The following is a 23,764-nucleotide window of genomic DNA, read 5'->3' on the forward strand; positions in this document are numbered from 1 at the left end:
CAATACATTTATAAAATAGCCCCACCTCCCCAATACATTTAAAAAATAGCCCCACCTCCCCAATACATTTAAAAAATAGCTCCACCTCCCCAATACATTTAAAAAATACCCCCACCTCCCCCCCTCATCATGATCTCATCTCCCCAGACTGGCCCCCATGCCCCATCATCGTATTCCCCACCCCCTGCCTCCCATCTTTATCTGCCCAGGCTGGCCCCCATGCCCCATCATCATATTCCCCACCCCCTGCCTCCCACCTTTATCTGCCCAGGCTGGCCCCCATGCCCATCATCATATTACCCCCCCCCCCCCCATGCCCCATCATCATATTCCCCCCCCCCATGCCCCATCATCATATTCCCCCCCCATGCCCCATCATCATATTTCCCCCCCCAATGCCCCATCATCATATTTCCCCCCCCCCATGCCCCATCATCATATTCCCCCCCCCCATGCCCCATCATCATATTTTCCCCCCAATGCCCCATCATCATATTTCCCCCCCCCCCCATGCCCCATCATCATATTTCCTCCCCCATGTCCCATCATCATATTCCCCCCCATCATCATATTCCCCCCCCATGCCCCATCATCATATTTCCCCCCCCCATGCCCCATCATCATATTCCCCCCCCCCCATGCCCCATCATCATATTCCCCCCCCCCATGCCCCATCATCATATTCCCCCCCCATGCCCCATCATCATATTTCCCCCCCCCATGCCCCATCATCATATTTCCCCCCCCATGCCCCATCATCATATTTCCCCCCCCCATGCCCCATCATCATATCCCCCCCCATCATCATATTCCCCCCCACCCATCATCATATTCCCCCCCACCCATCATCATATTCCCCCCCACCCATGCCCCATCATCATATTCCCCCCCATGCCCCATCATCATATTCCCCCCCATGCCCCATCATCATATTCCCCCCCCATGCCCCATCATCATATCCCCCCCCCATGCCCCATCATCATATTCCCCCCCCCTCATGCCCCATCATCATATTCCCCACCCATGCCCCATCATCATATTCCCCCCCATGCCCCATCATCCTCTCCCCCCCCCATGCCCCATCATCCTCTCCCCCCCCCCCATGCCCCATCATCCCCTCCCCCCCCCCCATGCCCCATCATCCCCCCCCCCCCTTGTCCTTACCTTATTCCAGGCAGGAGGCAGTCTCACAGACGTCTTTTGCAGCTATCTCAGCTGTTGGCTCCGCCCCCGCTGTCCTCCCACACACGGCATGTGTGCAGGATGACTGCGCCCGGCCACCGTCCGACTCCAGTCCCAGCAGGCCAGATTTTCACACACATACACACACACAAACACACACACACACACACACACACACACAGTGACACACACAGTGACACACACACACACACAGTGACACACACACAGTGACACACACACACACACACACACACAGTGACACACACACACACACACACACACACACACAGAATGCAGTCTCTCCGCCGGGGTTTTGACTCCGCCCCCGAGTCCTCCCACACAGGCACGAGTGCAGATTGACTGCACCCGGCCACCGTACGCCTCCAGCCCCTGCAGGACAGATTTTACTTCTGCCCGTGCTGCTCACTTCCCCCACACCCGCGCTCGCTTCTCCCGCGGCCAAAACTTTTAACCGCCGCCCACACGCTCGCCGACACACACGACCGCCGCGCTGGTTGTGAGCGGGCCGCAAAAATATCCGTTGCGGGCCGCATGCGGCCCGCGGGCCGCATGTTTGACATGCCTGTCTTACAGGAATAATAATAATGCACGCACACAATATATGCTACCAACCTTTACTAAAAGAAATAACCTTGGTACTCTGTACCACACAGTTATGTATGTATGTATGTATATATGTTTCCCCACCGGATACCAACAATGAATGTCCCAAAAGTACGTTGGGTGCCGGTCACCAATTCCCTGATGTCCCTTTCCCTATGTCAGGGCCCACCCAAAGTGTTGGAGATAGCGCTATCCCGTGGAGTGTTGGTGCACTGAATTAGGTACCTGTCCGGGGTTCCTGCACCCGGGTATAGTAGAATACAAAAGGGGGATCTGTCAGATCCAACGTGGTCGTCCGCCTACGCATGGAGTGAATTCCGGCGTGGATAATATCACCGGGAAGATAGTCTCTTATCTTGAGTAGCGATCTGATCCAGAACACAAGGATCAGGGCTGTGCAGCAGATGAACTGTGTCCTTGAATTTAGCAAATAACTAAAGGGGCAGGGTCCCTATCTAAGGGCCTGTCCCTGTAGCAGCCACAACCTGGGGCATGAATCCTAGCTGGGGCCTAGGGGGTAACCTGGGCTAGTGCAGGGGCTACTGCTCCCTGCACATACAACCTACCCTAACCTGCTCCAACTAACTGGCGTGGGCTCTGCTTGATGACTCTGTCCTATCGAGTAGGGAAATACTAAAGCCCTATTGGCTGTGATGCAACAGGTAATCTGGGTGAAAGGGCAGTCCCCAGAGTCTTCTGGGTAATGTAGTCCCTTGCGGAGCCCTTTATCATTGGCACCGCGTGCGCGATCTCGACTGCGCATGCGCGACATTGTAATGGCCACCGCTAGATCTATCTGCGCACGCACGGACTTGTAATGGCCACCCACTGCGCATTTCCATTGCGCATGCGCGAAATAGCAACATGGCGGCGCCCTGAGCGTGCAGGCCGCTGCGGAGCCTCCAGGGCACTCCCTGCTCTTGCCCCCACCTTCCTGTACTTGCTGACAACCCTCGAAACCGCTGCGGAGGTAAGGAAGGGGTCACTGGGAGCCCAAGAGGACCGGGGCTACATATATATCATACAAAGCCAGTAGTGAAGTGGCAAGGAGACAACCACACACAGCAATATCACAAAAAGAATTATATTGGTATAAAAATATACTTGCACATATAAGCGACGTTTCGACCCCGGAGAGGGATCTTTATCAATGAGGGTGCCCTTGGAATGGAATTACATAGAATATTTGTATGTGTAGGAGACAGCTGTGTGTGCATTCATATAGCCCAGTATGTATGGACATGGCCTTTAGCATTCATGGGAAGAGAGTTCTCTTGTGTCAGGGTAGTGACTCATGAAACTGCGGTCTTGGTTTAGGCAACCGCTAAGTGTCCCGAACAGTTGCATAAATTACTATTTATGCAACCGTCTCTCTTTCGGTGTTGTAAGATTACCTTTGAGTATGGCCACCTTCAGATCGTTCATCTTGTGGCCAGAGTCAGAGAAATGATCACCAACAGGACTGTCTCTTGTTCTGCGTATGATGCTGTGGCGATGCAGATTCATTCTCTTGTTTAGCCCCTGTCCCATCTCACCTATGTAGTAGCAGCCCCCTGGGCATTTCATGCACATGATGAGGTACTGTAGTGCCAACGTGTATTCTAAAAGAAATCTGGGGCAATCACCAATGAGACCCAGGTACATGTTAGGTACATGCTGCAACATTTCAGTGACATTTCTGCAGACAGACTAGTGGCCCATCGGATTAACAGGGGGGGTTCAAACGGAATGGGACTCCAGGGACCCCTGCTGTGTTAATCCGATGGGCCATTAGTTTCTGCAGAAATGTCGCTGAAATGTTGCAGCATGTACCTGGATCTTGTTGGTGATAGCCTCAGATTTTCCAAGGCAAATTTAAGGCAAGTTTTAGAATACTCGTTGGCGCACCTGTACACGACATTGCTGGAGAAACAGGTGAACCTTCCTCTGATTTTGTACTCCAGATTCCTGTGGGGTATTTGTATTGTTTCTGCTGTGTGGAGCATTGCGCAGGTTTTGCATCTTATGTCCTAGCATGGTCTTGTCCCGCATTTAGTTGTGCTGTTGAATTCTGCAAGAGATCAGTGTATCTCGAAAGCTTGCACAAATAAAAGCATTTTGTTAGCCACAGAACGGTATCGTCTATTCATTTTTAATTATTAAGCTTGGCTAACTCGGTACAGATACCTCCACATAGGCTATATATATGTATATATATATATTGCACTTTCCCCCACCCCCTGGGAGATGTGTAGCTACGGTGTGTGTAGGGTGCAATACCTGGTGGCTCACAGGAGGCATGAGCCTCCGCTGCTGGGAGCCCGGGGTGTATCCTGGAACGATGCTTAGTAGCGCCTTCACCTGTACGGGATTCTATCGTGTAGAATAACCCGTTACAGGACCCACATACAATAAAACACACACTTAATGAAAAGATAACAGTTTTACTGCATGAACTGTATATGTACACACCACCAGGTCAAGCATGACAATATATATCCCACCATCAATGATACAGTCCCACACATAAGGGCCCTCAGGCACCTAACCACCCTGGTGTCCCTGAGTAAGTAGTCCCACCCAAAAGTGTGTAGGTCAGCGCTGCCCACTAGAACTGTTTGTTGGTGCACGTGAGGAGTTGGGTACCTGCCGTGTGATGCCACGCCCGGGCGCGCTGTAGAATATAGGATCCACTGATCTAGCGATGAGTCCGCCTCCGCGGTGGGTGGTATCCAGCTGGAGGGTCCCACACTGATGATAGTCTCTGATGGTCTGGTTCTGGACCGCAGGCCGCAGTCACCTTGCGGCGTCTCACTGTGTCCCTGACCCTGATAGTGCTAAGCGGGGCGATATCCCTGTCTAAGGGCAAGTCCCTATAGCAGCCACAAGCTATGTGGGAGTTGGGGCCTTGCTGGGCCTAATAGGGGGTATCTGGCCTAGTGCAGGTGGCACAGACACCTGCACACATAACTTACCCCTTCCTTGTCCCAGCTCCGACTGGCATGGTCTCAGAACCGCGCGAAATGTATCTATCTGTGGGGCAGGGGAACGCTGCAGCCTTTATTGGCTGTGTAGTGTCACCTGTTTCGCAGCCCTATGCCTGATGGGGCTTGTAGTCCCCTAAGGTGCTTCCTCTGCCTAATGGCCGCCCTGCAGCTCCTTCTGCGCATGTGCCACTCACTGCGCATGCGCGACTGTGCGCAAGATGGCGGCGCCCTTCCTGGCGGACGCTAAGGAGAACCGGCGATCTGGTCGCCCTCCCCACTTGACCGGTGGGTCCGCCTCGCAGTCTGACGGCACCCACCGCAGTCTTCCGCACTACAGCGGAGGTAATGGGAAAGGGGATTTACGGGGGAACCAGTGGGACCCGGGTTACATATATATTTACACACAGGGGCCTCTGTACTAAGATCATATCTGATTTTTTATTTAGTGCTAAAGAGTAGTGTAAACCTTCATGCCATGCGTCGTATGTATACAAACTCCATGCATATAGTATGACGCATAGGGTGTTTGAAATGTATTTTGATGCATTGCGTCATGCTGAATACCAGATTGATACCATTTTAAGAAAAACAGAATTATTAGTATTTTTTTTTTATAGCTAGTGTTTGTAGTTATTGCTCATTAGTGTAATATTTTTTATAATGGCATACTGTGAAAATAATGCGTTTTGTTGACCTGTAAAATTACACATCCCTGCTGCGCCAATATATTTGTGGTTGATACATCCCCTCTCTTAATACATTTTTTGGTTGATGCATACGTCAAGAAAAGTACCACCCCAGGGGCCCCTACGATATACACTGTATGTCATTGGCCTCTGTCAGTTTTTAAGGGGCTGTACGCAATTGAGTGCCAACCACGTCCAACACTGAAAGAGAGCCCACCCCCTCCCTGTCACAACCAGCCCGGGACAGTGAAAGGATAACGTGATCACCCCGAAAAGTGGACACGTGATGCCGGAGGGTGAGGTGTCGCAACCTTCCGGTACTGACCGGGTTAATTCGGTGCTAACACCATTTGTGTTTTAGCCAAGTTGAACTTGGACGATTTCCCCGCACTTCTTAGTACATACTGGTAATGGCTGTTTACCAAAAAAATGAAGAAAAAAGCCTCCTTTATATGCTGTTGGTGCAGATTGAGGGGACGATGATCCTTCTAAACAACGTTATTTTCTATGGGCTCGGCCAGGGGTGGGCAACTCCCAGTCCTCAAGGGCCCCCAACAGGTCAGGTTTTAAGGATATCCCTGCTTTAGCACAGGTGGTTAAACCACTGACTGAGCCACCTGTGCTGAAACAGAGATCCTTAAAACCTGACCTGTTTGTGACCCCCGAGGACTGGAATTGGCCATTCCTGCCATATTGTGTAGGGAAATCCCTATTTAAAAAAATAGCTGGTTTAAATCTCTCGTGTCCAGAGGCCTGCAACACTTTGCTTTTCCATTCTTCTTCCGTCCTGAAAAAGGATCATCTGAAATACAGTATACTCTTCTGGTTACATTCGGGATATGTCACAGCCAACATACACTACAGTGAATGTAAACATCAACCTGGGAAACCTCCCTTCGGGGAGTGCCTTATTGTTGAGGCGTTGAAGTCTTGGGGGAAAAGTTTGGGCTTCTTTACAAAGCATCACTTTTCTTTTTACTAGTATTATAGTTGATGTTATTTCCTGTCGTCTGATTCCTAATTCGCTTTCTGCTAGAGAAACCCACTATGCCCGCTAGCATCTTCACTTGTTACAGTTACTCACTGGTAGTGGCCGTTTTGAGTGTCGGTAGCCCAGCGGTTGAAGCGGGATACTAGGGATTTCAGAGTACCGCTCACTTTTTGTATATTCACCTCCCTTTTACACTTTATTCCTACTTACAAGACCGGAAGCAATTGTGTCTCTTGATAGAAGTTTAATGCAGAATCCTTTTGTGACAGTGCTGGAGCTGAGACATTTGCAGTATTCAGACAGCTGTTGTTGGACGCAGCTGTCCCTCTCCGCTGTGAGGACTCATTTATGTGCTTAGTGTCTATATTTGGAATTGTCCAATATCCGTGTGCGCTTAGAATGAATGAAAAAAAAAATAGGGTAAGTAAGATGATGTATTAGAAAATTATGCAGCATTGACATCATGATTGGCTTTCATGCAGTGAACAGCAGTTATATTTTCTTCAATGTTATTTTAAACGAGTGCCTATTTTATGGCTGTTTTTGGTTTTCTGTAAAAAGTTAGAAGTGTTTTCAGCATCGTTTGACAGCCAAGACTTTTTTTAAAGGGGTCCCCACAGCACTTTTTATATGGACCCGATTATACTTTCACTGTGGCACAGCGCTGTAACTGAACCCCCCATCTGAGTTGCTCACTATTGTGGATCCACTTACTGTATTCAATATGTGTTCTGCTTTGAAAATGTGTAGAAAAAAAGCGTAGCTCATTCTCTTATAGTGTGTGTGTTTGTGTGTGTGTGTGTGTGTTTGTGTGTGTGTGCGTGTGTGTGCCATCATGCTGTTACTATTAAGATTTAGGGGCTTATTGTATATTCCACAAAACGAAGCAAATGGACCATTTTTGTCCGACATTCCCCATTTCAATGGGGAATTTAGGCTAAAAATAGCCAGATCAACCGCTTCAGCTGATATAAAATAATCCCATTTAGTTTACCATATTCTCCTATAAAGCTGCTGCACTGATGTCATGTATATACTGTACCAGAAATTCCCTTCATTCACCCTATGTGATTTTGTGAGGGGATCTAAATTTTAGGCGTCTCTCCATGTAGGAGTCTGGCGTTACCTTCCCAACAGTGTCAACGCTTTTGAGGTGGTTATCTTCCAAAATGGGAGTGCTCCATTGGCAGGAAAGACCCGTCCCAGCATTTGGGACCTATTGATTCAGATGGGATAAGGGATTTCTGCTTCCCCAAGGCTTTGAGTATGAATTGATGAACATGTTTCACAGTGAATTATCTTTTATAGAACGGGTTAGTGCTATCACAGTTTTCTTTTAATCCTTTATTTATCCACCCTTGTTGGCATCCAGTTAAAATCCTCCACCTCCTACTTTTAATTTGCTTCGTATAAAGACCTAAGACCTATGAATGCAGATCCTTAAATGTGCAAGCCAGCTGCACTAAGCCATGCCCTTTTCTTAAAAACGAATACACCCTCATCTCAGTGTTCAGAGTCTCACTTATGGTACGATATGTTTCAGCTTTGTCCTGGTGTAATGACCAGGCTACATTTGAAAAAACTAATAATGACAAACTGCTACAGTATGTCTTAATTCTTCTGTTCTTCTACCTTCCCAACAACGGAATACTCTTGATTGCTTATTGTCATTCTGTTATGCCACATCAGACATGTAAGTACATGCTTATTTAAGCACTCTTCCCTGACTGCTCATCCATATCTTTTCAAGACTTAATGTTCCTATAAATGTAAGCTGTTTATATGACTTTCTTTGTACTTTGTAGCTAATTTAATTCACAAATTTGTTGTGTAAGGAAAGCGTTAAAAATCAATACACTGTATTATTTCTATATTATAGTAGGTTTGCATTTCAGTGGCTACGTTGGTCTTAGAAATGTATAGATCCATTTCAGTCTGTGTTAACTTTTTTTAATGGACCAACATGAGTTCATGGATTTAGCTTTTTAGGACCTCAAATGTTTTCTTCAGATGTACTGTTTTGTATATGATTTTTTTCTGTGCACTTATTTGCTTTTCACTTATGTCTTTAAAGTATTATTGGGTGGTGTGTTGTAAGTCGTCATCGTCCAGTCAGTGAAAGCAGGACTCGAAAACCGCCAAGAGGCCGTCTTTTCCAGATTTAATAAACCTATTATCCAGGCTCGAGTGATCACTGACACTAACTTGCTTAGGTTTGCGTTGTATTGAAAGCCTGGCCTGTTGGTGGCTCTTGAGAGCTGCAAATGGAAGCCCTGGTGCAGCATTAAGTACATCCCAGGGACGTCAGCCAGTGGCCCTGCAGCTGTGACTCTGTGGTATAAAAATACATTTCTTGCAATCCTCTGCCCGTGACCCCCAAACATGCTCCACAAATATATCCTTAACAGCTGTCTTTTACTATTTACTTGTGTTTGATCAGCTGTAAGAGGTGATCATTCTTTCTAGGATATATTGGGAATATCAATATATATTTACATCTAAGAATTAGGGTTAAGACCAAAAGCAATCTTTCTCCTCTCTCCTCCCTCCCAATTTTTATTTTTATAGCTATCTTATTTGAACCATGGGGTCCCTCAGAGATGATCTATGGTCCCCCGACTTCCTTTTCCCCCCCAGGTTACTGAGACAATATTTGTTTTTTTGTGCTGGTTTTGAAACAAAAAAATGACAAACATGGCCACAAGGTCACGGATAGAAAGTCGCAGCCGCATCTCCCGGTGAAGTTGCAACTGTCTGTTGGCCACTGGAGCAAACCCCGACCCGGCGGCAATTTTGCGTGCGCCAAACTTCTCGTCAATTGGGAACCACAGGGTCCACAGACGTCTTTGGTAACGGATCGGCTCTGGGGAACCCACCGGTTCAGGCGAGCTTAAAAATAAATACAGATCAGCAAGCAGTGGGGGCGGCTGCTTTAAAATGAAGTTTATCTTATCCATAGAACAGATGATTGCTTTTTTTCGGCAATTTTTATATTATGTTTACAACTGCCCATTTTTTTATATTAACAAAAAAATATAAATTGCAGCACAAACACATATTTCTTTTCTAAGCTGTTCCCTTTTACAAGTTGTCATCACTGCCAGTTTAATTCCTGCTGCTAATGGGTATAACCTGAATGATCCATATTTAATTTAAAAAAAAGTATAGTTTCTTTTAAATGTGAGTTGTAGTATTTATGTACAGTATAACTTTCCAAGTGAAAGGTGGGGGTGGTACAGTACATTTAAAATATAATGTTAGAGCAGTGGGCGGCTCTCAAACTTTTTTCAGCTCGGGCAATCCTGGAGGATTTGTAAAACCCCTGTTCATCAAACCGTACGCAACCCTTCTCACTTGGGCCGCGCGTATAGTGCCCGCGACGGGACGGGTGATGTCACCCGTCGCTGCTAGCGAAAGTTATATTTCGCTTTGCGGCGGTGTCACGGGCTTTCTGGCATTTGATTGGTTATGGGGCTGTCACATGAGGCGACAGCCCTTGAAAAATCAAATATTGCCAGCTTCCAAATTTGGCGACGCAACGTCGCTCCATCGCATTGTCGCCGTCACGCGGCGGCAATGTATTTGTTTTTGGGCGGCGGCGCCCGTAGTGGGCACTATACGCACAGCCTTACACCAACCACACTCGCCCATCTCGCACGGAAAAACCCACCACACTCCCCATCTACTTACACTTCATTCTCACCCTTATTCGCAAAACACTCCACATTTCGTCCCACCACCTTGTCACAGAGCACACTCGCCCTCGCATAGCACACTCGGCATCTTTATCTATCTCACACTCCACATTCCGTCCCACCCTCTTTTCACAGAGCACCCTCGCATAGCACACTCAGCTTCTTTATCTAACTCACACTCCACATTCACGGCGGGGAGACTGTGATCCAACTCCCTTCTCTCCTCTGCCGTGCTGAAAGAGGAGAGCGAGTAGAGTGGATCACAATCTCTCTGTCTCCAGACCGCGTGGGGTGCACCAGCTGCCAAAGTGTTTCTCATGTGCCCCCCAGTGTACCACGGCACCCTGGTTGAGAAACCCTGTATTAAAGATTTGCTTAGGGCTATTAAGTGTCAATGGAATGTTAAATATTTAGCAATATTTTGCTAAACTAAATACAGGAAAAACAAAAATAATACTGTGCGCTACTATCTAACCTAAAATATATATATATATATATATACACAGTGCAGTGACTGAACCCTATAAATAAGTGGAAAGGAATATACCACAAATACCACAGTGAAAGTATATAAAAAAATAAATTAAATATATCACATAACCGTGTAGCTGATACGGGCGTCTCCTGCTATAAACACAGGGGGGGCTCAGCACCCCTCACACTCTAAGAAATGGAAACAAAAGAAACAGCGCACAACGCCAAATAGTGAAGCAAGTATTGCAATAATATATTGATTAAAAGGGTAATTAGTCTGCGTACATCATATAGGTGAAAAAAGTGCATTTAGTGTGTATCACACTGGTTACCACTCGGCAGCAGTTGGCAGGAGAGTCTGGTGCTTGCTTTTCTCAGCGGGAGCCGCTATGTTGGTTCTGGAGCAGGATTCTTACTTAGACTCCTCATCCGACAATACGTTACTCCCAAGGGGGTTCCCCTTTAAGCAGCCAGGCTCCGCTGCGGGTATTGGTGCTCAGTGGGACCGCTCAAAGTTCCGAGTCGTCTGGAGCAGCTCGTGTAGCTCAACAGGCAGATCCTCTTTTGAGAGACTTTACCATCTCCCTGCCGATTCCATCACTGCTGCGGAGACTGTGACGTCATCACGCAGCGTCCCGTGACGGAGCGGCATCGTGGCACGCTGAGTCTGTCCCTGCAGGTTGCGGTCTCACCTCCGTGTGCAGAGGATCTGCCTGTTGAGCTACACGAGCTGCTCCAGACGACTCGGAACTTTGAGCGGTCCCACTGAGCACCAATACCCGCAGCGGAGCCTGGCTGCTTAAAGGGGAACCCCCTTAGGGAGTAACATATTGTCAGATGAGGAGTCTAAGTAAGAATCCTGCTCCAGAACCAACATAGCGGCTCCCTCTGAGAAAAGCAAGCACCAGACTCTCCTGCCAACAGCGGCCGAGTGGTAACCAGTGTGATACACACTAAATGCACTTTTTTCACCTATATGATGTACGCAGTCTAAATAACCCTTTTAATCAATATATTATTGCAATACTTGCTTCACTATTTGGCGTTGTGCGCTGTTTCTTTTGTTTCCATTAAATACAGGAAAGGCTGTTTTTCTGAATGCATATTGTAACTATTTCTAATCCACCCACCAAAACATAACTTTCTTATATTAATCACGAATGTACTATATGCCGTTTTTACCAGTTCCTGTGACTTTGAGCGACCCATTTATTCTTGGGTACCCATTCAATATGCTGTGAAGCAGTCTTCCCTCTTGCTCAAGAAGAAATGTGCAAATTTTCTGCTAAAGCAGTGTAACCCCCCTTTGGGTTACCAAAGGTATAGAAGGGGTTAATGTCTGGGGAGTTGTTGCAAGGTAAGGACCTTTAAGGTATTTTTGCAATTCAGCCAACTGCCATGTAATCCCCGCCCCTATTCTGGAAAGAGATCACCCAGTTTCGCCCAATAACAGGGGTGGGGGGAGATGATGAGGAGCCCAACCACTCCCGGGTAACTATAATGACCTGTGAGGTCACCAGGTGGTATAAAGATGGAGGTATAGGGGGTTGGGCTTCAGACCCCAGGAGGACCACAGGAGTGCCCCATCAACACCAGGTGGACTCCGCGTGAAAGATGAGAGGGGTCTCAAATGTATGTATTTAGTCTTCGTCTAATAAGTGTGTAACTTTGTGTTCAAGTATGTGAGGTCGCTTGTATTGTTCTGATGTATAGGGAAGGTGCCCCTAAGTAGATAGGGCCCCGTGAAGATCTGATGGAAAGTCCATATCAGTACACTGAGGGTGTGTGTGTGTGTGACAGGTTCACAGAGTGGGATCCCTAAACCAGGGAACTATCACTATCAAAGTTGCTCTATGGCCAACTTTGTAATGGAAAGACACACCAGGTACCTGAGGAAGACAGCTAGGAGATTGTATTTATGAGGGGTAGATGGGAACCCTGATGGAATTATACCCCTCAGCAGATGTCTAAAGTAGTGCCTGCAAATGGCTCCTAGATCAGGAAGGGTTATGGGAAAAGCATGTACCCTGTTTGCAATTTACAACTTTAAGTGATGTAAGCCATGCGTACCTCTCTGTGAAGATGTCTGGATTCCAGGGAAGAGAATGTAAAGAGAGCCTGTCCTGTCAATAAAGCCTGTCCTGGTTGTATAAAAGTTCCTGGCACCCTTTCTTACCAACCTCAGAGCTTACACTAACAGCCAGCCGAATGCCAGCACCCAGAGAAGGTAAAGGGAGTCTGTGGCAAAACACCTACACTACCTCATAGTAACACTCCTTGGGAGCCGGGCAAGTAGGGGTTACAGGAACTAAACAAATATTTCAAAGGGAAATCAACTGTGCAGTATATTGAATAGATCTAGTTAATTATAATATTGCCCAATGATGTAGGGAGCCTACATGTCGGAGAGAAAATACAATATAGAGGGGCTCTGTCAGTCCCCATTTCCCCTGCCCTCGTCTCCTGGCTCTGTCAGGCCCCATTTCCCCTGCCCTCTTCTCCTGGCTCTATCAGGCCCCATTTCCCCTGCCCTCGTCTCCTGGCTCTGTCAGGCCCCATTTCCCCTGCCCTCTTCCCTTGGCTCTGTCAGGCCCCATTTCCCCTGCCCTCTTCTCCTGGCTCTATCAGGCCCCATTTCCCCTGCCCTCGTCTCCTGGCTCTGTCAGGCCCCATTTCCCCTGCCCTCTTCTCCTGGCTCTGTCAGGCCCCATTTCCCCCGCCCACGTCTCCTGGCTCTGTCAGGCCCCATTTCTCCTGGCTCTGTCAGGCCCCATTTCCCCCGCCCACGTCTCCTGGCTCTGTCAGGCCCCATTTCTCCTGGCTCTGTCAGGCCCCATTTCCCCTGCCCACGTCTCCTGGCTCTGTCAGGCCCCATTTCCCCCGCCCACGTCTCCTGGCTCTGTCAGGCCCCATTTCCCCTGCCCTCGTCTCCTGGCTCTGTCAGGCCCCATTTCCCCCGCCCTCGTCTCCTGGCTCTGTCAGGCCCCACTTCCCCTGCCCTCGTCTCCTGGCTCTGTCAGGCCCCATTTCCCCTGCCCTCGTCTCCTGGCTCTGTCAGGCCCCATTTCCCCCGCCCTCGTCTCCTGGCTCTGTCAGGCCCCATTTCCCCCGCCCACTTCTCCTGGCTCTGTCAGGCCCCATTTCTCCTGGCTCTGTCAGGCCCCATTTCCCCCGCCCTCGTCTCCTGGCTCTGTCAGGCCCCATTTCCCCTGCCCTCTTCTCATGGCTCTGTCAGGCCCCATTTCTCCTGGCTCTGTCAGGCCCCATTTCCCCCGCCCACGTCTCCTGGCTCTGTCAGGCCCCATTTCCCCCGCCCACGTCTCCTGGCTCTGTCAGGCCCCATTTCCCCCGCCCTCGTCTCCTGGCTCATTGAAAGGCTAAGTCTGTATCAACAATTTACCTGTATATACAACAGGTCAAAAAAGTCACCATAAAAGAGATTGGGTAAGGTTTGTGACAGTACGCCATCAAGAATTTGGTTGCTATGGAGAAACTAAAAGTTTAAAATACTTGTCTGGTGTGTCCCCCCCCCCCCCACCTATATCTCACTCATTAACCATTTTTGCAGGATATCTATAGCAAAATAGACGAATGGCTATAGAATAGAGTAATATGCACTATGTTAATCAAAGGTTTCTTCTGATTTTTCTTGCACCATTGGTGGGCAACAGGTGGCCCCCGGAAGTGTATGCAGCTCACGTGTGCTGCCTTAGCTGCAACGTCTCTTCTGCCTGTGTACTGTATGTGTGTGTAACCCATGGACTCCGGGGCAATCGCAGATCAGTCCCCCTACACTGTACTAGGGTCTGGCTACATGTCTGAGTGTGGTGCATACCTGCTGGCAACAGGAGGGCCTGAGTCTCCCGCAATGGTATGGGGGATGGCAGGAACAGATTTCTTGGGTGGATGCCTTCGTTCTCTTCTAGTGGTGCAGCACCTCCATCTCTAGTAAGCCCCAGGAATGCGGGGTGGAATCCTTATAGAGAGTATTCCCACACAGGGATGAGAGATTCCAGTCTCACACACGCAGCTTTCCTTAAAAGCAGCAGCAGCTCTTTATTCACACAGTAGCAAAATCAGCAACACAGCAGCACGATCACCAGTCAGGTACAGGTTGTATTCTCCACCCAGACTGCTCTCCTTCAGGATGGTATCTTTCCCTGCCACCACCCTAGGCCAAGGGCACCCAGGGGGTGGCTAGCTCTTCCCTCACCCCCTAAACAGGGTGAGAGGCATTGGTCCACCTCACTACTATAATTCCAGCAGCTCTACTCAGAGGCTGCTGGCTTCTCCTTCTCCAACTGTACACTAACTGTCACACTGGACCAGCCAGTGTCACACTCTAAACTCCCTTAGACTAACCCTAAATAGGAAGTGCATTGCTCTTTATAATTTCAGCAGGCACCGCCCCCATGTCTCTTGCCTTGACACAGGGTAAGGTGACCTACCTCCACCATAGAACAGAAATACCCGGGCGCTACCTGTAGATAATTAAAAGTTGGATAAGGGTGTAATAGCAACCTTGGTAGTGGGCAAAGTATCCCTCTGTTTCTTTTCCTCCTGTGACTCTAACGACCCGAAAGGAGCAGTGCTTGAAGTGGGGGAAACTCATGATCTCCTGGCAGCCTGCCCTTACCAGGGCTTATACCAGGAGGAGGATAGACATATAGCCCTATTTCTTACCAGGGCTACATGTGTATTTATTTTTATATGCGTGTGTATACGTAAGGTGAGTGAGAGTGGTGCTCAAGGGGTTTAAAAATGCTGAGTTGAAGAATCAGAAAGTGCAGTTTGTCAGTGGGTGCTAATACTGCCAAGGGACGGCTAAGATCCCTAAATGAGCAGATAAGCAGAGGTAAAAAAATAAATAAATGCAGCAGCTCTCCAAATATTGTGTGTGTGTGTGTGTGTGTGTGTGTGTGTGTGTGTGTGTGTGTGTGTGTGTGTGTGTGTGTGTGTGTGTGTACGCGCACCTCTCCTGTCAAATTATCACTTAACCACGGTGCTATCTCTGGTTTGAAAATCATAAGTAATAACAAACATACTGACCCCCAAATGAGATCAAGAATAATTCACTACAGGTGCACTATCAAAATACCTCCTTGTTTTCTTATTACAAAATATAACAGAAAAAAATCATTTACCATGTAATAATACGCATGTAGAAACCGCCTTGTGCTATCTTATAACCGAAATAACCAATATACCTCAACCGACGACTTAAAAACACCATATCTACATTCTGCCAATATACAAATACATGTCTGTTATGATTTGGGGAATTCTCTAATGTGTTTTTTGTAATAAAAAACAAGATATTTTGATCCAACAGTGGATTATTCTTTACTCTCCTCTTTTGGGTGTGTATACACACTCACACACTCTGTGGCCGTTTCAAGGGCGTATGTGCCCTTGAAGTATATAATGCTGCCTACTACAGACTTACATTATTCTAATAGGATTGAAAATATTGATAAACTTATTTGTTTGTAAATGTGTTACTTCATGTGTCGTTTTTATATTTGTCTATTCTATCCATTTCTGCAACTTTCCTTCTTGATACAGATTATTTTCTTGCAGAGTCCATCCAAGTTGCATGAACATGGCCTCCTGCCTGTTCGAGTGCCTTTGCGAAGCAGAGCTGGAAAAATACTACCCTCATTTTGTAGGTTTTGGGCTCCAGAGAATAGAGGAGCTGGCGAAGATCACAATGAAGGATTACCCCAGACTGGGAGTACACAACATGGAGGACCGCAAGCGCCTCTTCCAGCTCATTAAAATCATCCAGAGCGTGGAGGAAGAGGGCAAAGAATTTGACAAGAGGACACCTCTTCAGCCTGGCAGTGTTTACCTCCAGCCCCAGCCAGACAGATCCGGCACTAGAAGGCAGCTGCAATTTGATTCCTCCTTTGAGAAGAACAATATTCTTTTTACACAATCTGAATTATGTGGCTTGTCTCATTTCTACTCTATTAAACACCCAGGAGAACTATTTGAAATGGCTCTACCAGCTGATCCACATTACAGTCAGAAAGCTCCAGCAGAGGACTTGGGTATTGATGGCGGCTTCACAGCAAAAGGACACAATCCGAACCCAATTGTAATGAGCGGCATAGCTCCAAGCCTTAGTGACAGTGAAGTCCCGGTTATTCACAGAGTGACTCATGTGTCGGGGTACAACTATGGCGTTCCTCAGACATGCTTAAGGTAATGCTTATTAGTATTGTGGTAGCATGGTGAGGATAATAGCATTAACATTGAGATGCAAGTCTCTTAGCTTCATTTTCTCTGTCTCAAGATCATTAAGAGGAGGGGGGAGGGGGCGTGTTACATTTAGTTTGTGGGAAATATACAGATGTAGCGAGACTTGCTGTCCCTAGCGCCGCGAACCGAAAAAGCGAAAGTGAGCGGCGCTGGGAACAGTGTCTGCCGCGATCGCGCTGCGGGTGTCCATGCTTTTGAATGAGCTCTCCTATTTCTTTTCTATGAAGGAAGTAAAATCGACTATTCACTTAACTTTTTATGGGATGTCACATATAGAGGTCATGAAACCCTAAAAAATAACAAACTTCGAATAAGTTCTATGAAGAAATGGTGGGTGTCTAATATATTAGATTGAATATTTTCCTGGATTAATATAACATATTCTTGTGTAAAATGTATTGTCATTGTTAACAACGCCATGTGCAGCATTGCATTGTGGGGCCCTCCAGCGGTGAAGAGGTTAAAATAATAATGTAGCCCCATCACTGCTGAGGAAAGCACTGATGTCCTGTCCAGTGAGAATATGTGACGCTCAGATTGTCGCCTGAATTCTCATTCTACAGGCCCAGTGCCTCGGAGAAAGAAGGACCGTGGACAGAAACAGACAAAATTAGAGTGTGTGTCCGGAAAAGACCGCTGAGTTTAAGGGAGGAGAGACGTGGGGAAGTCAATGTGGTCACTGTGGAAGACAAAGAAACAATATTTATATATGAGAAAAAAGAAGCGGTCAATCTCAAACAATATATACTCCAGGTATGAAGCCATTGCTTCCAATGTTGAATGCATGGAAACTTTTGAAGTGAAACTTCTTTAGTGGCACCTATTCTGATAGGGTAAAACGGGAGAGTTGGGGGCGAAATGTGAAACGGAAGTGACGTCACGGCTCCCCCTCCCCCTGCCGCCACACGCCTGCTGTGACATGCGGCGGCGGCGGCGATAGCCGCTGGCGCCGCTCCTAACGGCCTCCGCTTCCCCCACACACCCGCTGTGACATGCGGCGGCGGCGATAGCCGCCGGCGCCGCTCCTAACGGCCGCCGTTACCCCCATACGTCCGCTGCCATGGGTGTAGCAAAATGCCTGCCGCAGCGCTTTCGGTGCTTTTGACTGAAAGGTGTAGCAAGAAGGCAGGCGCGGGGATTTTAAATCAGTCACGGGTGTGGGCCAAGTGGACTCAGTGAGCAGCTGCTCAGCATCTCTCCTCCCTCCGCTTCCCCTTCCCTGTGTCCCGCTGACTGAATAACGCCCTCAGAAGCGTCCTCACCTCACCCGGGGGCAGCGCTCATCATCATGGGGACGGCTGTGACGTCACGCAAAATAAGGCGGGCTCTGTCACTCCATAGCGAGTGGAACCGCTCCGGTAATGGGAAGGGGGGGGGGGGGGTTGAGTGCGCAGCACCATCAGAAGGGGCATCGCTGCAGCTCTCCCCTCCGAGCCGGCTCCAGCTAACTATGATGCGCTGCCCCCCTCCCCCCCTGCCTCCATGCCGCGATCTGGTAGAAATGGGGTGGAGGGAGAGAGGAGATTGCTGAAAGGTGCTGGGTACAGGAAAATGTGCTGGGGGCAGGATAAGGGTGCTGCAGAGAAAGGATAAGGGTGCTGGGGGGAGGACAAGTGTGCTGGGGGGGGGGGGGAGACTGCTGAAAGGTGCTGGGGACAGGAAAATGTGCTGGGGGCAGGATAAGGGTGCTGCAGAGAAAGGACAAGTGTGCTGGGAGAGGGTTGCAGGACACAGACAGACATACATTGACTGACACACACACACACTGACTGACACACACACACACACACACACACACACACACACACACACACTGACTGACACACACACACACACACACACTGACTGACACACATACACACACACACACACTGACTGACACACACATACACACACACACTGACTGACACACATACACACACACACACACACACACACACACACACACTGACTGACACACATACACACACACACACACACACACACTGACTGACACACATACACACACACACACACACTGACTGACACACACACACACACACACATACACACTGACACACACACACATACCCGCACACACGAGGAATTCACACTTAGTGCAAATAGCTAATACAGGCGATGTGTGCAGAGCACGCGCATTCTAAGTCAAATTTATTTGCGTTTTGTCAATGAAATTGTATTTTGATTTTTAATTAAAACATCACCAACACAAATACAATTTCTGTGACAAAAGTCAAAGAAGTTTCACTTACTATGCGCGTGCACAGCACACACAGCTTTTTTTTTTACATTTCTTTGTGTAACCCTCCCTGCCCGGCATCTAGGGAGATTACATCGGTGTGTTATGTATGGCTACGCCGCATGGGTTACCGTGCCTCAGGGTGCTGGATTCAGGCGGCTGGGCGATGAGGTAGCAAGGTTGTGGAATAATGGGCGGCAGGACCTTTTGTCATACTACCGTCATTTATACGGTCCCAGGCAACAGGACCACACACCACACTTTATACAACGTTGTGCTGTTTCTTTATTGTTAACGATGCATTTTGTTCTTCCATGAATGCCCACATTTCACACTCAGAGGGAGGTATATATCTTAGTTGCTTAACTGTTCTGAAACCCGGGGCCCCCTCCTTTTTCTGTTCGGGATACCCCTCTGTATCATCCCGGTAATGCTAGACCCATTAGGAATCCTAGTGGGCCCTGTACAAGTGACCCCCCAATACCGTTTGGTCTGTGCGGGAACTGACACTTATCTGCAGCTGAAGAGGACTGTTAATGCAGATCTGTGGTTAGAGCCGAACTGCCGGCACCCAGGAGTCCTCGTTACGGAGGCCCTCTATGGCATGCCATTTTTAAACTTCTAAGCTTATATTGGACTCTCTTAGTTTTCTGGGTTCCTAACTTAACCAGGGTACTGTCCCTAGCTACAACATAATAAAGTTGAAGGGGGTCTGGTCTGCACTATTATATTATGACCATCTCTATCTCTCCTCCCCGAGGATCCTCTCCTCTTAGCCTCCTGGAACCTAACCATCTCGAACCTTCCCCTCCCCAATATAGTCATTCTACGTGATATCATTATCTCATGGCAACACAGGGTGTGGCCCGTACACACTAACCATGCTGGTAACCCTTTAGAGGTGGGGTTACATTTGTAATAGTTTTTTCCATCACAGTGAAGTGTCTCTATTTAAGGTGCATTCCCACTTACACGTTTCATTTGCCATGTGGAACTGCATTTACTGATTGAAATGTTGGCATTTACATTCATGAATTCACCAGTGGATAGAAGATGAGGTGATTTTAAATATAATATTTGTTTTGTTTTTCTTACAATAAATAATTAGGAATAATCATTTTGATTATTGCTTAGTTGTTCACTGCTCACATGGCATATTGCAATTGACCTGAAGCCGGCTATATGCATATTTATTAGTTATTGTACTCTCCTGTACTCTCCTTTAACCCAACTTCCCTTTGCTCCTCCAATACCAGAAAATGGGATAATGTCAAATCCACCATCTCCTAACGTAACATTATCCTCCTCCTATCTGAGTCCAAGTAATGTCAATGTGAATCTCTGCCTCCTTAAATAGCCACTTCGAACACTCCCACCCTCGCACATTTCTCCTTGATTTTTGGTAATGAGATATAAGCCATGCAGCTGTTTTTCGGTTTGCTTTCACCATCCGGTGTTATTCATCTTAAACGGGGGTGGTCAATTCCAGTCCTCAAGAGCCCTCAACAGGTCAGGTTTTAAGGATATCCGTGCTTCAGCACAGATGGCTCAGTCAGAGACTGCACCATCTGTGCTGAAGGAGGGATATCCTGAAAACCTGCCCTGTTGGTGGTCTTTGAGGACTGGAGTTGGCCACCCCTGATCTAAAAGATTGTGACAAGGGCAAGAATCTCCCACTTTAATGTCTGCTTAGTAATGCATCCCACGATATCATACACTGTAGTTAATACTTAGGCATCATTGCATGGCGTTTGTCCATTTCAGCTCCGTGTAAGCCTCCTTTGTGCTCCATTTTTAACATTGAGGCAATCTTTTGAATGTAAATTACAAAACAATAAGTAAAAATCCCATTTGCATGTCTCAGACAGGCATGCAACCCTGCCTTTCCCCATTATCTCTTAGCAAACACTGCTTCCACTGCAGCCAGGGATTCTGGGTAATGACATGCAAATGAGCACAGGGTGTTACTCTTGTTCTTGTAAAATAAGTTTGTCTCTCTTGTGTTAAAATTGATTGTGTTCTCCTGGTTTTGAGAATAGGATCACCAATTCCCTACTGTTGGTCTTTGAATATGGAAATGTAGCATTAGAAGCATTTTGTTAATTATCTTTTTCTTTAAGTAATCGAGTTTCACCATGTATGATTCCATGTATGATTCCATGTATGATCCCATGTATGATCCCATGTATGATCTTTATTTTTCAGCACGTATTTTATTTTGATGAAGTCTTTAGTGAGGCGTTCACCAATCAGGATGTATACATGAAGACCGCTCACCCGCTCATTCAACATATATTTAACGGGTAGAGTGATTTGTTTCATTTTGGTTCTTTTTCTTTTGCTTTTTTTTTTCTGTTCTCCATTCCATTACTTTTAAGCACAGTCAACAACTTATGTTACAGGGGCAGGCCGCAAAAAAGAGTATAAAACTGAAGAAGTTAACACTATAATTGGCTTCCTTAGAAATACTGTATGCAGTCGCCTTTACAGTAAAAAAAACCAAACTCCATGCAGTAACTTACACTTGTTTGATTTTTTCTTTTTAAATTGCTAGTCGAAACTTCTATATTTTATATTCTCGGTTCTGAAACTGTATTGCGCTGATTACATCTGATAATACCATCTATAGCTGTGGCGTTCAACTCCAGTCTTCAAGCCCCCCAAATAGGTCACGTAATCGGGGTATCCCAGCTTCAGCACAGGTGGTTCAATCAGAGGCTCAGTTGAAGACTGCACCATCTGTGCTGAAGTAGGGACTGATGGAGCCACCTGTGCTGAAGCAGGGACAAATGGAGCCACCTATGCTGAAGCAGGGATTGCCTGAAACCCTGACCTGTTGGGGGGCTTAAAGACTGGAGTTGAGCACCCCTGAGCTATAGAACGAAAACTTACTGAGCTTCATATTCTGCACAGATAATAACCACTGATTTGTAACCAGTCAATTGAGCACCATGTATGTGGTAGTTTAATAGCACGAATAGCTGATAAAGATATTTTGTGTAAGATCCAGGAGTTTTCAGCTGTGATACCAAGTTTTTCTTCAGAAAAAAAGTTAGTAAGGGCAGAACTATTACTATTCAAGACACATAATAATCTTTTATTTCAGAAATGTTATACTATATTGGCATAATGTGTTTGTAATACAGAAAATTGTATTTAACAGCAATCGTCTTTTTCCATGCAAAGTATCAGTGTGGTTGGGGTTCCATGGAGTTACAGTAAATATTTAGGGAGATCTTCAAACTCGCAATATATTTTACTCTGGTTCTGTGTTCTTGTAGTAGTTGAAAACGACTGCCTCAGAGATTTGTTATTGCAATGGTAACCGTGAAGACACGGCCCCGATGAATGACGGTTTCACGACTTATGCTTTTTTTGCAGAGGAAACGCTACGTGCTTTGCATATGGACAGACAGGAGCGGGAAAGACGTACACCATGATCGGTACTCAGAAGAACCCGGGGCTCTATGCTCTGGCTGCGAAAGACATCTTCCAGCAGCTGGAGTCAGCCCAGCCCAGGGAGGATTATTTAGTGTGGATCAGTTTTTATGAAATCTACTGTGGGCAGCTGTACGACTTGCTTAATGGCAGGAAAAGGTACAGTACTCTCAGCCTGCATGCTCCATGCATGCGTGCTATCCCAGCCTACATACACTCTTCTAAACAAGCCGTCATGTAATGATCAGTCGGCAGACACTTAACCCCAATCAGTATTTGAAGTGCAATGCATTGTGGGCCCTTTTAACACTGAACTCTCAGCGGTTCAGACTTTATTTCCTTAATCCGTGTTACCCTAAAGACCCAATTACATCAAGAGTGGCAGATTGTGCCACCCATCTGTGTCTAGTTTTAGTTCAGCATACCATTGGTGAGCTGAATAGCTGCAGCTTTGACGTCCCATACGTAATAGTAAGGCCTTTATACCATGCTTCCTCTGTCAGAGATTGTAATGGAAAGACCTGCTGCAGGTGACTTGCCATTGTTGCTTTGTGGGGGGGGGCGGCATTATTGTAGAGGTCAGTGCTCCCTATTAGCCTGTGATCTGGTGGACATTTTCCTTCCCCTGGAAGGAGATCTAAACCTGGTAACTACACCGGTAAGAATCGCAGAAACCTAGGGGTCCCCAGGGCTGAAAATAGCTCCGCTCACCTCCCTCCCCCCTCCGAGTTCCCTCTTCAAAAACAAGTAGGGGGTTTTGCTTTAAATAATATGAATATAAACAGTAGGCACTTCTGTTCTAGACCTTGGCTGATACTTTGAATAAGGGATCGTGTTTAATGGAAATAAATTCATAGTGATACATTTCTAATTTGCTGTTTTCTCATTCAATATTCACTTAGGCTTTTTGCGAGAGAAGATGGTAAACATGTAGTACAAATCGTTGGCCTGCGTGAAGTTCAAGTCAGTAGTGTGGACTTATTACTAGAGGTAAATACTATGCTTCATTGTCTTTAGTTTCCAAACTCTCCCCTGCCAGCGGGACCTCCAACTCGTCGTACTGCAGGTTGCTCTTGCAGTAAAGTGATTCAAGTGCTGCATTGAATTCTGTTCCTAATGTTGTGTTGGACTACATTTAACATTATTTAATTTTTATATACATAAATAAATGCCGCGGGGAAAATTGTGTGTGCAATATTTCTACC

General features: G+C 47.0%; 1 protein-coding gene across 3 annotated transcripts in view; it reads left to right on the top strand.

Annotated features, from left to right (window-relative positions):
• Positions 1-23,764, top strand: part of KIF24 (kinesin family member 24) — a 67,520-nt gene that overhangs the window by 25,804 nt on the left and 17,952 nt on the right. Inside the window, exons 2-7 of one of the 3 annotated variants that reach the window (XM_075582649.1) lie at positions 8,090-8,142; positions 16,199-16,825; positions 17,446-17,635; positions 21,327-21,424; positions 22,503-22,718; positions 23,462-23,549. In XM_075582649.1, the coding sequence (XP_075438764.1) occupies positions 16,215-16,825; positions 17,446-17,635; positions 21,327-21,424; positions 22,503-22,718; positions 23,462-23,549 (1,203 nt within the window). In that variant the 5' untranslated portion in view covers positions 8,090-8,142; positions 16,199-16,214. Of the gene's footprint in view, positions 1-8,089; positions 8,143-16,198; positions 16,826-17,445; positions 17,636-21,326; positions 21,425-22,502; positions 22,719-23,461; positions 23,550-23,764 lie in introns of those variants that run through there. The other 2 variants (XM_075582640.1, XM_075582658.1) reach the window with 2 other exon arrangements.

The sequence above is a fragment of the Ascaphus truei genome, chromosome 1, assembly GCF_040206685.1.
Source record: "Ascaphus truei isolate aAscTru1 chromosome 1, aAscTru1.hap1, whole genome shotgun sequence".
Classification (NCBI taxonomy): Eukaryota; Metazoa; Chordata; class Amphibia; order Anura; family Ascaphidae; genus Ascaphus; species Ascaphus truei.